The sequence below is a fragment of the Leptidea sinapis genome, chromosome 30 (genome assembly GCF_905404315.1).
Source record: "Leptidea sinapis chromosome 30, ilLepSina1.1, whole genome shotgun sequence".
In the NCBI taxonomy this organism is placed as follows: Eukaryota; Metazoa; Arthropoda; class Insecta; order Lepidoptera; family Pieridae; genus Leptidea; species Leptidea sinapis.
This window is the reverse complement of record NC_066294.1, coordinates 2,628,190-2,643,810: the sequence shown is the minus strand read 5'-3', so window position 1 is coordinate 2,643,810 and position 15,621 is coordinate 2,628,190. Positions and strand designations below refer to the sequence as shown.

General features: G+C 33.9%; 2 protein-coding genes across 2 annotated transcripts in view; both read right to left on the bottom strand.

Annotated features, from left to right (window-relative positions):
* Positions 1-844: 844 nt before the first annotated feature.
* LOC126973892 (N6-adenosine-methyltransferase non-catalytic subunit) lies at positions 845-7,803 on the bottom strand. The gene is made up of 7 exons (XM_050821257.1): positions 7,635-7,803; positions 7,245-7,406; positions 6,739-6,939; positions 4,909-5,065; positions 4,517-4,669; positions 2,859-3,015; positions 845-1,121 (listed from the first exon to the last, which is right to left on the bottom strand). The coding sequence occupies exons 1-7, from the start codon at positions 7,698-7,700 to the stop codon at positions 875-877; spliced, it is 1,143 nt and encodes a 380-aa protein (XP_050677214.1). The 5' UTR covers positions 7,701-7,803; the 3' UTR covers positions 845-874.
* Positions 7,804-11,965: 4,162 nt separating this feature from the next.
* LOC126973856 (uncharacterized) overlaps positions 11,966-15,621 on the bottom strand; it is a 168,790-nt gene continuing 165,134 nt past the window's right edge. The window contains exon 10 of the mRNA XM_050821203.1: positions 11,966-15,419. Coding sequence (XP_050677160.1) covers positions 15,205-15,419 — 215 coding nt within the window. The 3' untranslated portion in view covers positions 11,966-15,204. The remainder of the gene's footprint in view (positions 15,420-15,621) is intronic.

The window sequence follows — 15,621 nt, the reverse complement described above, 5'->3', positions numbered from 1 at the left end:
TCAAAGAACCGGTTTCTTGAAACCTAGTCCACGAACTCTGAACAATGGAACGACTGACAACAATCCGTTCCGGAACGTAACATTGAGTAGGTACTGCCTTCTTGAAGAAGAATCACTATATTACCAGCGATAATTGCCTTGTCTGCCATACTACTGTATGAAATTTGATACGAAAAACAAATTTAAATAATTTCACACCAACATAAATTCATTAAAAAATATATTTATTTATAGCACAATCGAATACTTCTTAATAACTTCAAATTAAAAATTTGGAACATTTTATTTTATTTACCAGTCCTTTTTAATATGCAAGGAATTGTTTCTACTTTCTAATTAATTGAATGCAAAAACCTCATTTGTTTAAGATTTTCATAAGTACAGAAAAGTTTTGCATGCCCGTTTTTTGCAAATGTGTTTATTTGGTGCTCCTAGCGCGGATTATTTTTTGCAATTATCAGTCTTTTTTTAAATACCATACATTAGATCCATGTGTACTTATTAGCCTCAGTAGGCATTATGACAGGCTTGTAAGTATTTTTTGGGATATCGTGTACAATTAATAACCTTATTAAAAAAACGTATTTAATAATTGTACAAACGCGCACGTGCTGTGTTTTGTTTTTTCATCGTAGGTACTGAGTGTATACGGCATTTGCAACCGACACTACTAACTTCATAAGAAAAACTTCAAAGCAGTTGTTCTGGGTAGATGAATGATAAAATGAATGTGCAAAGGAGACAATTGATTCGATAACTCCATATTATGTCCAGGGGGCGATTCGTCCTGTTTCTTGCCTTTTTTTACTGAAAAGGGAAATTGTTGAAAAAAAAAAACAAAATGTTGACAAATATATTTATTGGAGGCTATATGCTACGTGGCGCCCCGGCCCCGTCCGCGGCCCCGGAAGCCTCCTCTGCCCCGGGGCCGAGCCCCCTTGCTGGTGTTGGGAGGGCTCTTGGGGCGCAGCGCCTCGATGCGCTCGGTGCAGCCCGTGGTCTCCCGACCCTCCGCGAAGCTGGCGGCGTACAGGTCGGCGTTGAAGTTGGAGTTGGTGAGGTCGTGGCCGATGGTGACCCAGCCAGGCCGGATGGTGGAGTCGCGGCCGAACAGGTGCACCCTGGACACATGCAGACACCACTGTCATACATTACCCAGGGATTGTGGTATTTCTATTGCAAATACCAGGAACGGGAAGTACAGGTTTCTTACAATATAATAAATAATTTATATAAAGTAAATGTATGTTATGTGAACGTCACACAATGGGGTCACTGAAAATCAGTGCTGTGCTCATTTAAGTATGGACACAATTGTAACTGCGTATGTTCTTTTTTTTTGTTTTCATTAAATTAATTTGTGTGAATGAGTGGTAAAGTTTTTCTTCCAAAATAAATTCATTTTCATTTCATTTAATAAGTATATTAAATGTGAGCAACACAATAAAATGTTTCTAATTTTGAAAACTTGTAAATAGCTTTCTGTTTTTATAAAAGTTTAATGCCTAAATATCTACCCAGCTGTAAGGCTTTATAATTCGGTATGGTATAGACACCGCTTCTGCCATTTAAATTTTGTATCATCGCTCGTCTAGAAAGATTAGTAAGTGAAATAAAACGCAATTAAATCAAAAGACAACACACAAACATTGCATAGTCGCTTCATTGTGTGTCTTCTACCGCATTTATCACGGGGAGTGTTCCGAAGAGCTGTTTAACCTGATTCCTGCCGCCGAATTCCACCTTCGCACGACACGCCACAAGTTAGGATATCATCCCCACCATCTGGATGTATGGCGGTCCTCCACAGTGCGGTTTTCAAGGAGCTTTCTTCTTCGTACTAAAAAGCTGTGGAATGAACTACCCTGTGCGGTGTTTCCGGGACGATACGACATGGGTACCTACAAAAAAAGCGCGTACACCTTCCTTAAATACCGGCAACGCTCCTGTGATTCCTCTGGTGTTGCAGGAGACTGTGGGCGGCGGTGATCACTTAACAACAGGTGACCCGTACCTACGCTCGTTTGTCCTCCTATTCCATAAAAAAAAACAAGCCATTAATACAAAGTCTATCTCCTATTGGTGCATATAAGATACTGTCGTCGAAAAAATTTCAATACAAAATAAAGCTGGAAAAAAAAAATATTACTTAGATTATTTTTGTTTCTTAATAATAGAAGTTTTTTGTTATCAGTTTGTTGGACCGTCTTGTCGAAAATGATAAAAAATAAAGTTGCGTGCGGTTATTTAGTTAGTCAATCAATTACACAAATAAAATTTGAAAACAAAATTTTATGAACGATACGGGACTCGAACCTGCGACCTCTCGCGTTCCGTGCGAGCGCTCTTTCCAACTGAGCCAACCGTTCGAGTGACGTATCGTTGATAAAATTTTGTTTTAAAATTTTATTTGTGTAATAAATTTAATCACAGGAGTGAGTGTTATCACTTTGAAACAAATTGTTTATATTTGCAAGAGCGCCATCTCAAGTCAATTTCCTAATATTGGGGATGAGCAGGTTATCTATCTATTGTTAGGTAAAGTACCTAGATCCTGTAGTTTCTACAACTTGATAGATGAACAAAGAAAACAAGATTTTATCAACGAAACGTCACGCGAACGGTTGGCTCAGTCGGAAAGAGCGCTCGCACGGAACGCGAGAGGTCGCGGGTTCAAGTCACGCATTGTTCATGAAATGCAATGCAAATGCATGTGCAAAAATAGACTATATTGAAAAAATAAATTCGATTTTAGTATAAAAGTAACCGGCAACATATTTCGCATTCTCATTTTATTGAACACCCTCCGCTACAAGATAAAATTAAGAAAGAATTTATTTATAGCCATTATCTCTCACCTTCTGCGCCCCAGACAAAAGTGTTCCATGATGTGGAAGATCTCTATGGGTTTCTCCGAGCTGCCGAACTCCGGGTCTTCAGAGATGATCAGGTCGATGTCAACGTTGGCGTGGATGAAGTCTCCATCTACCGAGCGCCTTACTGTGCCTTTTATACCTGCGTATCGTAATGTATGTTATATTATATATACCTCTTACCTTACGTGGGAGGCTCCTTTGCACAGGAATCCGGCTAGATTATGGGTAACACAACGGCGCCTATTTCTGCGGTGAAGCAGTAATGTGTAAACATTACTGTGTTTCGGTCTGAAGGGCGCCGTAGCTAGTGAAATTACTGGGCAAATGAGACTTAACATCTTATGTCTCAAGGTAACGAACGCAATTGTGGTGTCGCTCAGATTTTTTGGGGTTTTCAAGAATACTGAGCGGCATTGCATTGTAATGGGCAGGGCGTATCAATTACCGTCAGCTGAACGTCCTGCTCGTCTCCTCCCTTATTTTCATAAAAAATAGTCTAGATATAACGTCTTGCTGTTGTTAGACAATGCATGACAACAGGCCAGGTTGTTTATTATAGTGTGGATGATAGCTACGTCTTACACTCGCGATATGTCAATTGTTTTAGTGTATTGGTGTTGCTGACAATAAAAGCTAGCAGTTCGCCGCTACTTTTTCGAGATTTTCACAGCTTTACGGCCTTACAAATAAACTTGGTATAAAATTATATCTGAGAACAAACCAAGAATATGCAAAATGTTTACAAATAGACATTTGCTAAGATTAGTTTATTCGGACGATTCAGACGTCTAACATTTACCGCGGTTATTTGAAAGGCTACCTGACAATCGGAAAGCTTCACAATTATCATTGTATTGAAAATATTGTCAGCGATATAGTCAACATTATGTTCTTGGTTTATGCTGAGGTAAAATTGTATACCAAGTTTATTTGTAAGGTAAGGTAAGCTACCTTACAAATAAACTTGGTATAAAATTATATAAAGGCATAAAAGACATTTATTTTCTCAAAATTGATTCCTTTAGAATTCTTTTTGATGTATTTCTAATAACTAGATATATACTACTACCGCTTCGGAAACAAATGGCGCTCGGAGATTGAAGAAGCGGCGCAAGAAACTCTCCCAGCATTCTTTTATTGTGCTATTTTCAATAAAAATATACAATATTGTACAGTCATTTCTATCGCTATAAAATAATCACAATCTAGTCCCAGGCTGTCCGATCATTTAGGTATTCAGCAGTGGAGTAGGATTTACGACAGAGCCATTTTTTTATAAAACGTTTAAAATTATTTATAGATAATGCCTGAACAGTGGCTGGGACTTTATTATAGAAGTGTATACATTTACCCTTAAAGCTATTATGTATCTTATGAAGCCTACTAGAACTAGTTACAAGCAATCCCTTATTTCTAGTGTTATATATAGAGTCTATCTAGATGTATAAATTATCTAAACCTTTTACATAAGCAGACATAATTGAAATAATAAAATAAGGTTTCCCTACCTTGACCAATCAACCACATTTCCTACAATAAACCTCAAAAAAAGTAATTTTCTTGTTGTTTACAGGCAGCATTTTTCACATTACTACGAAGTACTTTATGATAAGATGATTAAAGACTATTGAATTACATACCCATAAGACAATGCTCTTTTGTCCTTTGGAAGACAGCATTATGCTCCAAATTCTTGGAATGGCCTGGATTTTTAATGTTGGTTTTAATCCAGCAGATATCCTCACAGCGCCTGAAGCCCCATTTCTTGAGACATTCGCGACCCATGTCTAGACCTGGAAAGGAATTAATAAAGTTTAGTGATAATTTTAATTTATTGTCATCATACTTCTAATTTTATGTCAGACTTCAACAAACAAGCAAGGGTATCACATGATGTAAGAGAGAACCCCCACCTTGTCATAATATTATTAATAATGCAGTATCCAGAGAATCAAAGTTGTTAGCAAAGGGCCAAATAATACAGTCCTGAGAAAATTTTTAGGTCTAGCAAAAAATTTTTATTTGAATTTACCTTCGGAGCTCCCGCACCAGAGGAACACGAAAGAGCGCGGCTGAGCTATGTGGTGCAGCTCCAGAGCGAGTACATCCTTCCACCTCCAGCCAGCGCCCAGCGGAGGCTCTACCAACAGCACATCAAACTTCACACCCATTGTTTTCAGATCAAAACTCTGCAATTGACATTCCAAGCTGTGTTAGCTAAACAAGACCACACAGTATTTGGATGTAAAATGGAGACATAAACAGGCATTATATAAAAGACATAAAATACTTTAATATAAAAAAAAGCCCACTGAGTTTGTAGCGCCAGTTCTTCTCAGGTCTGCGGCATTATTTTTGGAATGTGGGTGGTAGTTTTTGACTTTCCATAAGTGATGTCATATCCTATTTTGAATAATAATATTTGAATTTGAATTCTAGATGATTGTTTTGAATTATAAATGTAGAATGAAGACGAATAACTATGCAGAATGAATTATACAAATTAAATTTGGAACCAAAATGGTTCTTGTGGAGACACAACCTGAGAGTTGAACAAAACATACCAAGATTTACGAACCATATGTTACCCAAATGGTTGGCTCAGTAGAAGAGAGCTGGAATGGAATCCGAGAGGTCACAAACCTCTATGGTTCCATTTCTATATGGTTCATAAATCTTGGTATGTTTTGTTCAACTCTCAGGTTGTGGCTTCATCTATCTAGCCGATGGAGTAGTCCCATATCGAAGTCCAGCATTGTTCATAAATTTTTGACTGAAAAATTTATTTAATTAATCCCAGAAGTGAGGCATATCACTTTAAAATAAAAATATATAATGTCTCCAATGTGACAAACACCACTGCTATGCCCAGATGAGTCCACTCAAGAATCCCTTACCATCAGGTGATGCCACAGTTCTTCATAAAAAATTAATCCAACAGTGACCCGACTTTGTCAACACTTCCATCCATATCTGTTGGATACATTTATTAAGTTCATCTCCATTTCTCCATCCTCTCTACATGAGGTGGTTTCACAACAATATTTTCTCAAGACTAACCTATTCTACCTTTTTACTTGTTTGTTAATTTCACTTTGTTGTAGAGCCTTTGTTTGACCAGCTCTACCATCAAGGTGACATAATATGACATGGAGTATGATCAGATGTTATCATGTTTTCATATTTTCAGTGTCCTTGTAATTTCTACTTGGTGTTTCTATTTCTTTGGTGACTGGTGAAGTCCAGCAAGCAAATCAGGAACTTTACTTTGATCTGCAGGCCAGTGTGTCTATTCTACATTGAAATCCAAATTGCTCTCCGTCAAGATGAACTTTAAGTGGCAGAGCTATCAAATTTGGTAAGAACCTGTTAGTGAGGCTTTTAAAATATTCTTTATTGGAAAGAATTTACTACAGGTCTTGATGGGCCCCTAATGACAATGATAAGGTATTATAGTAGTAAGCACTACATAGTCATTTTCTGTTAGGTCCCTTATCATAGTAGTTGATTCTTTTATTGTTTGTTTACATTTCTTTTCTTTGCAGACAATCCTACTATATTGAGTGTTCTGTTTTTAACTTATAAGAGCTTGTTTTTTGTTTATAATATTATTGTTGCATATATCTTTTCCAAATAACAACTAATAACCAGGCAAATATTATTTTAAAATACAGTTGAAATTATGTACTAAAAATATCCTGAATCCTATCATTTGTACTGTACAAATGAGAGTACTCCTCTAGATTTTCCTGTACATAAGTATATTTCATGGTCAACTTTCAAATCAACTAATTCAGTTGTTGCTTTGAAATCAGAAGTATACACAAAATATTGTTCTCATAGTAACACTAAGCAAGCTCACCTTGAGATCACATTTTAGATACATGGGTGGTGAAGCGGTCTCTGAAATTAGTTCATCTTTCAATTTGATTAACTCTCGTAGCTTTGGATACTCTTCAAACCTGTCTGCAAGGCCCACATCACGGATAAAGTTTTGTGGACGTTGTCCAGTGTCAACAAAATGCTGACAGTAGTCATTATGTGGATTTGATGATTGTGTTCCCTGAAATTATGTATTTTAGAATCAGTTGAAAAATAAAATTTTTTATCCAATGTGTTTTCTGATTAAACTAATGTAAAAAAAAGGTATTCATATCTAGAGAATTTTTATAACTAATACAACCCATAAACGTTAAACTATGGTAACAGAGGTGCTTTATGACAAACATATGGCTATATTAATTATTGTTAAGCATATAATAATATGGTATTATTAATAAAGCTAGTAAAAAAGTAAGTATTAATTAAGTTTCACAAGTACATATTAGGATATTATTAAAACTTGAAATTTCTAATAATTACAAATACCTTTAGAAATGTAGATGAATCAGTATAAACTAAGCTATCGTTTTCTTTTGTTGTTGGTTTTTCATTTCCATCCGAGTTGTAATCAGTTAATGCTTGTTTCTTCGGTAAAACATCACCAGTGCCGAGAGCGTGCCTTAATTCACTGACACTTGACACGCCAAGCTGAAAACCGCATTATATTATTAGCGACTAAAGCAATAAAGACGGTTTTAGAAAACTTACACATTTCGTTAAATTTAATTTTACAGCTTGGCTAAATGTAAGTACTAGTTATAGTGTAGACTACAGAATTTCACTAATAAATATACTATAACACTTGCCTGTTACATTAGATACAAGCGAAAGTAACAACAATAATTTCTTAATTTTTATAGTCAAAATAAGACACACCGTTTGAGCTAATAGCTTTTTTCGTTTTTGAGATCGTTCCCGTAGTTCTTTTAGTTTTTCACTCATACTATTCTTCCAAAATTAGTCAAAAGTAAACAAAAAACAAAACCAAATTCTCAACTTCTCAAGTCACAACTTTGTTTTTTTTTTTAATTCGTTCTTACTTCTTGCGAACAGGCTACAGCGTCACAGCTTTGGTGTTTGCCATTTTCAATGAGTTGAATATTTATAATTTGAACTTTTTTGTCGGTTTGTACGTCCACGTATAAAAAAATGGAGCTCTAATCTACATCAAAAAATTTTTTTGCCCATTATCCTAACGGAGGTTTTTCTTGTAATCGAGTATACCGATAAAATGATTTAAATATTCGTCTTTTATTGTATTTTGAGCTGATGATCTTGTTACCAATGCTCTAAATAAATAGAACAAACAAACAATTAATAGAACAGGCAAAAGGGTATGCTTCGGGCATATTGCTTAGATAATTTATTCGTCTAGATAGTCTCTTACTGTTAGACAACCGATAAAAACAGGCCAGGATTATTAGTATAGTGTGTGTGACAATTTACGTCTTACACTCGCCATTTGACACTTCGTGTTAGTGCGCAATGAATTGCTCAAATAGAGGTTAGTTCTAAATTCTATTTTCATCATATTCTATCTAGACGTATAAATAATCGTAGCTTCGGGCATTAGGGCACTATAATAAAATATCCAAGTGGTGCCAAAGACAATGTCAAATGAATGAAAAACTGACAGTTTTTTGTGCCTTTTACTAGGATACGGAAGTTGGATGGCCTCTTATCCCCGCGACTGAATAATAAATCTGTACCGTTTTCCGCTAAGGTAAAATATCTGTGGGTCACTTTAGACCAGAAGCTTACCTGGAATAGCCAAGTGGACAGTGCGCGATAACAATAGGAAAACTGGCTCTCTAACTTGCTGCGGCTATTTGATGAATCCTTATTGAGAAGTCCGGTATAAAACATTGTGAGTGACGCCATGCTGCTAAAATTTGACTTCATCAGTAGGTAGGTCTACTCTCAACGAAAGACGAAGTTTCGATTGACGTTTCAGGTGTTTCCTACTACGGTTCCATTCATTACGAAGTTTCGTCCCGAACGTCATTGTGTGACATTTCAAATTTCTAAGCCTACTCTAATTCATTTACGTTGTGAACGAAAAATTTTATATGAAAGCTGTTTGTTCGGAATTTTAACCTAAATTTAATGAAACCAAATGTGTTACCTTTTGATTTTCATATGTGTGGATTTTGTTGAAATGGCTTCAAGAACAATGATATTATATACAATAAAGAGGTAGATATCGCACTAGCGCGCGCAAAATGTTGCAGACAAATTCAGACAATTGTCGTAATTTCATTTAGTCGGCTAATAGCAGCGAGCTAAGCGGAACGTTTTCGTGGCGAGACAATAATAATCTAAAATGCCAACCTGTGTGTTAAGAAAATGTAAATACTATGTTTTCAAGATATATAAGAGTGAAGGTATTTCATACCATACGAAATTATAAAAAAGAACGTCGTATTTGTATTTTATCACGATTTTATTTCTTATTTACAAATAAATCTCGAATTATTAACGTGGTGGTTCGAGCAAGATAGAGAATATGATGTCAACTGCAGCGCGAGAAGGACAAATAGTATGTGTCATAGATTAATCAACCAGAAGTGAAATCGTTGGCAGAATACATAGCGTTCGTTACCGCTTGATTGCGGAACTTGAGTTTTCTTGTTAGTTAGTGAGCGTCTTTCTTAAATAATATTATGAAGATTAGTAATGGCTTTCAAAGTCTTATAATAAAGGTGGTATAGAATGAGATTAGTAATAGCAGGCTATTTGATATTTTCTTAGTACTTAATCTTGGAATGTATGTAACGTACCAGGAGGTCTACTCGCAAAATCGACAGCAACACATTTGAAACGATACGATAATACTCCGAATATACCGCAACTACCCTGTCTGCTGCGGGATGATCGAGGTAGTAAGTATATTTTAAGACAATTTAGGAAATGATGTAAAAAAAGGCGTTGTTACAGTGAATGTAATACGAAATTTAATATTTTTAAGTAAACAAGTGCGTATAGCTGAACTATCAAACTACAAAAACAGTTTTAGGGTAGGTAGCGGACGTAGACAGAAAGTGCTATCTGCTTGCGTAGGAGTTTTTTCAGTAACACTGCCTTTTCGGTATATCCCTTGCTAACTGCAGAAGAATCCATGGATCATTTTCTGTTTCTCCTATTATCTTATTGTAATAAACCCTCAACAGAAATACATTCATAAATAATATAATGTACAAGAAATAATAATTGTAAACTTAAAACTTTTTGGGAGCCGTCGTTAGTAAAATTGTAAAAATGTAACCCTTATTGTTAATGCATTTCGGTTTTGTTTAGATATTCTATATGTCTTTTATTATTTTATGTACAAATAATTTATATCATCATTATGCCTATATATTATAATCAATATTAAATTATTATTTTTTAAATCAATAACACCTAATTTACCTAATTTAAATGTAGTTTTACTACTTTACTACTTATATACTATTATAATCACTTTTATTGTATGAAATCATGAATTAATCGTATTTTAGACATAAATCACGGTATACGGTAAAAATCATATCTGGTGAATGATTCTGTGTTTTTGCTATGCAAATACGAAGCAATTAGCAATTTAGACTTATCTCTTTTTCACTTGCGATAATTGCATTTACTATCCTTCTTTGACGTGTAATCGTAATGTAGTGTGCTATTACACATGTTAAATTATTCATGTGTGCGTTTGTGTATCATTTACAAACACCGAATGTTGTCTAGGTAACCTATCTATACTTTTAAATATCATTGTTCAAGAATGCTTTAAATCCAGGCTCTATGTGAAGAACGTGGAAGGAACCGACCTCGTTTATGCAATTAATTTTATATTAGTGAAATTCGCGACTTAGGGTTTGTAGGAAATTACAAAATAAAATAAATTATAGCATGCTGTGGTTTACATAAAAAACGTATCAAGGGTGGTATTAATATTGCCGAGTTGACAGAGGATGAAATCCAATTTGAAGCAGGCGGGTTCCCTCTTAATCAGCTGCGTCTTCACCTCCAGCTCTACAGGCAGGTCAAAGGACATGAACTGCAGTAGTGCAACTGTTAGAGAGGATAAAGGTAGAACTTTATCTTACTTATTACTTTCTAACATTGGTATTCCTATCTTTAGTGATATTTGATATAGGTACACCATTAAAATGCCGTTTTGCGTTATAGGAAGATGCAGTAATTACGAAAGTAAAAAAAAATCATAGATTTACATAACACAGTTAAGAAATCATGAATTATAACATTTTATTTGATTTCATTAATTCTCTAACAAAATGAATATGACGTCATGACATCGCCGATCGCCGCCAAGCCGAGTCAAGCCGAATGCCGCAACGTGACTTGAGTCTCGAGTGCGGACATAGATTAACGTACAGAAATGGCGAAACATTGATGCTGGCTGTTTCGGGATGATCGAGGTAGTATATTTTAAAGGCATAAAAGGCATTTATTTTCTCAAAATTGATTTCTTTAGAATTCTTTATTAATTAAGTTTTAATGTTTCTTTTTGATGTCTAAGATTGATGTCATTAATTATTGTTTTAGGAAATGATGTAAAAAAAGCGTTGTTCCAGTGATTGTAATACGAAATGTAATAATAAACAAGTGCGTATATAGGTAGCTGAACTATCAAACTACAAAAACAAATTTTAGGGTAGGTAGCGGACGTAGACAGTGAGTTTTTTTATATTATAGTTTATTTTATGTACAAATAATTGATATCATCAATGTGGCTATATACAATAATTAATATTAAATATTTTTTTTATAAAATCAATGACACTTTATTTACCTAATTTTAATGCAGTTTTACTACTTTAAAACTTTTACTACATCAACTCATGAATGAATCGTATTTTAGGCATAAATCACGGTGTGCGATAAAAAATCATATCTGATGGATGATTCTGTATTTATCTTTTCAAATACGAAGCAATTAGCAAATTAGATTTATCTCTTTTTCGCAACTGTTTGCTATTAAACTTAGCAGGATTATACTTCGTCGCCATATTGTAATTACTATTTCAAACTTATGTCAAATCACAGCACGTTTTATATTAGGCTAAATTTCAATTTTTACTCAGACAGGCCTCTTATTACGTAGTATTTACATCCTCTTTGGTTTCAAGCTGGATAGTACAAGACCAAGGTAGACTTTCAGAAAGTGTGTATCAATGATTTGTTTTTTAATAATAAAAACACAATTTCACTTTTATGTTCTATATTTTCCCTCAGTTGCATACAGCAAATCTTTAAGATACAGTAACTTAAAATTTACATGAAAAGAACTTAATTTTAAACAATTATTACTAAGACACCAAGCCATACAAACCAAGTCTAACTAAGCAAATAGCAGCCGATATATAAGTAAATAATGAAACTGGACAGTTACATAAATTATTTCTCAATAATAATTACATGTTACATTAGCACAATAATAATACGGAACAAAATCAGATAAAACTACAATCAAATAAAACGACAAAGGCAGTTTTCACAAAAATCGTCTTAATTTAAAGTTTGGCAGCGTTTTGACAAAATATGTGTTTCACAGTAGTATCAGATAATTTACACGTCTAGATAGAGGCTATTGCTGTTAGACAAACGATAAAAACAGATATGGAATATTAGTTTAGTGTGCGCGACGAGCTACGTCTTACACTCGCGATCTGTATAACACTTTGTGTTAGTGTGCGTAAATTGCTCAAAATAGAGGTTCAAAAATAGGTCTATCTAGACGTATAAATGATCTAGGGGCAATAGCCAGATATAATTGTATAAAACTGAAAATAAATATATAACTATTGAAATAAGCTATTTATTCAGAGGAAATCTAAAATATGCATCATAGAACGTTCTGTATGTAATATCGTACTTACGAATTTGATAATTATTATTATATAAATAAATATAGCCCGCCATATTTTTTGTATAAATCACACTACTAGATAGAAAGAGGCTGCCATATTGCCAAATGACTAGACAAATAAATCAAAGCATTTGCAAACAAAATCATAAATTTAGTAAATAAATAAATGATTCCTATTCATAAAATAATGATTTAAATAGAAATCAACACAAGCCAAATGGCATTACTAGGGGTATTTTAACAATGCCAGAATATTAAGATAATATTGTTGCCATATTTGGCAACATTATTATGACCAACAACAGTCGGCTTATCAACTATTTTATTTCATTTTTTTTACAACTAAAATTTACAAAAACGAATACAAATGTAAACAGTTTCATATAAATTTTATTATTTTCATGTATAAAACGCTACTTTGTGGTAGATATAATATATAAATGTGGATAAATATTTCCATATTACAACATTACTATTGCTTATCTGTTTCGTAGAGGCCATGCTTTGAAATTTACAATCTTAACTATTATAGAAATACCAAACAAGAATATTATAGAATAGATAATGGTTTCTGTTTTCTGATTTATAAAATATTCACGTCAGATTTAATTTTTATTAAGTTTTCAAAACCAAAGACCAACCATTAAGGTTTCGGGGACTATTATTTTATATTGTTAGAATTTACCAGAGAAGTAGTATTTACCATGCAAAATATTTATAATTTTACAGATATGTACATAATATTGTGGGTGATACAAAATCTTAACTCCATAGACAAAACATTCTTTTTATTGTTAATAATACATACTAACTGGAAAATACTCCTATATAGATTATTCAACACTATTTTATCCTAGTATCTCTGGTGTTTTTATAAAAACAAAATTTTTGATTACCTACCGCTTCGATTACAGAAACCCATGATTAATTATTCTAATAATAACAGTGAGTTAAATATATTCTAACTAAATAAGCATGATACAAAAATATAACAATTTATAATCGTTGATATCTTTGCGAATAGCCCAAACGGCTTATTTCATTACATAGGTAGCAAAAGTTACAATTTTTGGCACTCTATTGTAACTATGACTATCATATGAACAGACGTTATGTATGAAAAAATAATTATATACATAGGAACATAACTAGATTGTAGGTAAATTATTTACATTACTACATTCATATTTAAATTTAGACTTAACAATATAATTCAGGTAACTTATTTGTATTTTACCCATACATTTCTATGTAACATTAAGTACATCGAAGAGTGCCTACATCATAATATATTAATGTCTTTCATATTTTCATTAAACATTAAGAAACACGCATAGAAGATACGCCATTGAAATAACCACGACCTCCAAAAATATCTATTGTTTAATTTCTTTTGGATACCGAGGCAAATATAGATCCTAACACCCCATTATGACAATGTTATTCTTAAACTTAGTACTTGTACTAACGTAATAGACAAACCCTGTGTGAAAGTGAGATAACTATCCTTATATAAAACATAGGTGTGAGAAAGAGACGGAATAAATGAAGACCATGAAACCGTTTTAAAACAATTTAGTGTCCATTAGTCGCCTGTCAAACTGGACTACGTTTAATTTTAGTGTTTTTATCGTTCCGTGTTTTAACGGATATTATTTAAAAAATATATTGGGGTCGTGTTCTGTATTAGATTGTGTTGTTACATATATGCTATAGCAACAATAGAATTAAATAAACATTTTACAGGTAAATTATTTTCGTAGGCCATAATATGTAGTAAAATACTAAATATTTCATTTTATATACGCAGTAAACACTCTATTTTCTTAAGATTATATTCATTTAAGAAAATATGTGTTAGATAATAAAATATTGTATACATGAAAATTACGCCTTTTATCAATATTAGTCTATCAAAATACTACACACTTCACTAAGTCACAAACACATGTGTAAAACTAGCACACATGAAGATTTTAAATTTTGTCTCATCGTCATTACGGCTAATGAGGAGAGTGTTTGTCTGTTACATTAGTATAATAAGTTTTTGATGTTATTAAATGCTAACTGAGGCGTGATCTATGTAATATTGTAACAGTCAAACCTTCAGGATCGATTCTGTCTCAGATTTAAATATGTAGGTAGAAAATATGTCTGTAAAATTTTTGAACGGCTCCTGGCTTATTGACGAGATACTATAGAGTAATATAAAACTATAACAGCGTTTCATATCAATGAGAAATAACGCCAGTTATTTAGCTTCATTATGTATTAAAATATCATTACTTACATACGGAGATTTTGGTGTAGGTACTTTTTAAACTGCCACAATAATTTAAAACCAATATGGCTTTCTTAGTAAATATGTTGTCAAGTGTGTGAGCCAGAAATGTACTAAAACAATAATTATTTTCACATAATGTTCTTCGTTGTTCGCTCAATAGTTTGTTAATATGTGGCCCTGAACCCCCAGTACAGATAACAGACAATTTTATACAACATACAGTTTTCTTGAGTTTTATACCGAAATCGCATCTATTTGAAACAAATTTAGCGCATAAGGTCGGCGGTCGGCTAAACGGCGGGAATGTTACAGGCAGTTGCGAGCGCCGTGCGGTCGATGCTGGCATACTCTTTGCCGGAGCGCGGTCGAGCCGCGTGGCGGTCGGACTGCTCACACGACGAGAACGACGACACGGACAGTGACTCCATGTAGTCGGACGTGTCGGACGCGCCGCTCGACATACTCTTGGTCGCCTGGCTGTGCCGCGCCGCACTATCCGACTCGCCTGTTTATCATACATATAAATATTAGTCAAAGGGGGAACACTGCCAGCATCTTTGGAACCTTGCCTAAAGGGACTTCTTTTAATAATTTATTTAAGTTATTAAAGTTATAATTTTTTAGGCGCGTTATTATAAAATGATAAACGTTGTGAAAGATTAAGATGCGCGCGCATCACTGTATCACAAAGGTTCCTAAAATTTCTG